This window comes from Austrofundulus limnaeus, unplaced genomic scaffold (assembly GCF_001266775.1).
Source record: "Austrofundulus limnaeus strain Quisiro unplaced genomic scaffold, Austrofundulus_limnaeus-1.0 Scaffold2156, whole genome shotgun sequence".
NCBI lineage: Eukaryota > Metazoa > Chordata > Actinopteri > Cyprinodontiformes > Rivulidae > Austrofundulus > Austrofundulus limnaeus.
This window is the reverse complement of record NW_013954558.1, coordinates 31,311-33,237: the sequence shown is the minus strand read 5'-3', so window position 1 is coordinate 33,237 and position 1,927 is coordinate 31,311. Positions and strand designations below refer to the sequence as shown.

Below are 1,927 nucleotides of genomic sequence, written 5' to 3'. Positions count from 1 at the left end.
ATATCCGATATTGATATCGGATCGGGACACCCCTAACACAAACAGATTTTCTGACATTATTTAAAACATTAGATAGATTATATAAACTGTAAAATATTAATAATAATTGGATTAATATTATTATTAATAGTTTTAATGATTTCTACATCGTCAGTCCTTTTTTTCTGCTCTGTTGTCAACATGTACAGTAATGAGAAATCCAGAGTCTTGCCCGTTTAGCGTTAGCCATTAGCTTCACCAGCCGATCACACGGTCACATGGTTTCTGCACACTCCAGCTGTGCTATATAAACTCCTTGATCTCAACACAACAATGGTCTCAGGTTGGGCAGTAATGAAAATAATTAAACTATATTTGTAACCATGCAAAGGGTTTTCAGTCCAGTGTGGTTAGAATCTATAAAATGACTTTTTCTAATAAATCATCTTTTTTTACAGATTAAATATGTTTCTGTGACAAAGAGGAACCATTTTCACATTTAGTCACATGACAGCAGTAAACTGGACACATCTTCAAGTCAATCATTTTCTTGCTCTTCTCTGGATGAATAAAACAATACTTTAAAAACTAAGAGTAGAATATTTAGTAAAGATTTGGTGCAGAAGTAGCAGACGATCATTACAACAACATCTTATATTATTACATGAGAATAAAGTTTTAAAATTAGACTGAAACCACTCAATTGTTTAGCATTAATGATTCATGTCTAAAACTCTGTCAACACAGATGAAGGTAGCATGTATTTACAAGATATTCACCTTTGGATTGAGGTATTTGGACAAATAATTAAATACTTATATATTTACAGATAACATTTATATCAGTAAGAGACTAAATGTTCCTGTGGTAAATTAAATTAAATTAAATTACAGACCCTGCATTCATTAAAATCACATCAGCTACAATCTTATTAAAAAAAAACCAAAGTTGCAGATGTTTTGGTCAAATGTAAATAACTAAGATCTGTGAGCACTTAAAGAAGATCAGAGGAATGACTCTCAGTTACTACCACACTAAAGTTAGTCCAATATCTGTCAAATTTAATTAAGCTTAATGAATTAATTGTGATATTTTACTGAGTTCACTCCAAAAGTTATTGACAAAGTAGTAAAATCAGCTCTCAGTCTCTCTGTTAGGATGACTCTCAGTTCCTGCTGCACCAAACTAATGTTTTATACTTTGTTGATGCATCTGGTTCAGACAAAACACGAGAAACAAGACGTACCTGTAGGCATTTCACCGCTCTTCTTTTGTCCACAACACAACCCAAATGGTTCCGAAAGGTTGAGCTCAGCAAACTGATGAAATAAAGTCCTGAAGAAACTTCGTACAACTTACTGCACACAAAACTAGCGCTGTTAGCACCACTGGAAATCACGAACCTGAACAGCAGCTAACGTTAGCATTCTGCTCTGGGTCCAATTAGAGGCTGCACTTCTTCTTCTTCTTCTTCTTCTTCTTCTGGTTTTTTATGGCGGTTGGCAAACAACTTTAAGGTGCATTACCGCCACCTTCCGTGTTGGAGTATGGATCAGAAGCTTATATCCTTCTCATAAGACCCGTCCTTCTAAGAAAACTAAAAATACTATCAAAAACTATATCCCCTGAGGATCTCTGGAATAACTCTCTAATATTCAAATTATTTTTATTTTCATTTAATTCTCTCAGTAGAATCTCTCTTTCCCGTACATATTTGTTACATTCTACAAAAATATGTTGTATCGTTTCTAATTCACCACAATGACAACAACCTGTGCTATGTTTATTAATTAACTTAAGGGTATTATTTAATCCTGTGTGTCCAAACCTAATTCTAGAGATAATATCTTCTTCATTTTTATTTCTGTTACCTTTCCTACATTCCCCAACTTTTTTTTTGGATATTATAATAAAATCTCCCTTTTTCTCCTCTGTCCCACTGTTCTTG

General features: G+C 33.6%; 1 protein-coding gene across 1 annotated transcript in view; it reads right to left on the bottom strand.

Moving 5' to 3' along the window:
* LOC106537160 (uncharacterized) overlaps nucleotides 1–1,403 on the bottom strand; it is a gene marked incomplete at its 5' end in the record, with an annotated part of 13,295 nt that extends 11,892 nt beyond the window's left edge. Inside the window, 1 exon segment of the mRNA XM_014034533.1 lies at nucleotides 1,226–1,403. Within this exon segment, the coding sequence (XP_013889987.1) occupies nucleotides 1,226–1,235 (10 nt within the window).
* Nucleotides 1,404–1,927: the final 524 nt, after the last annotated feature.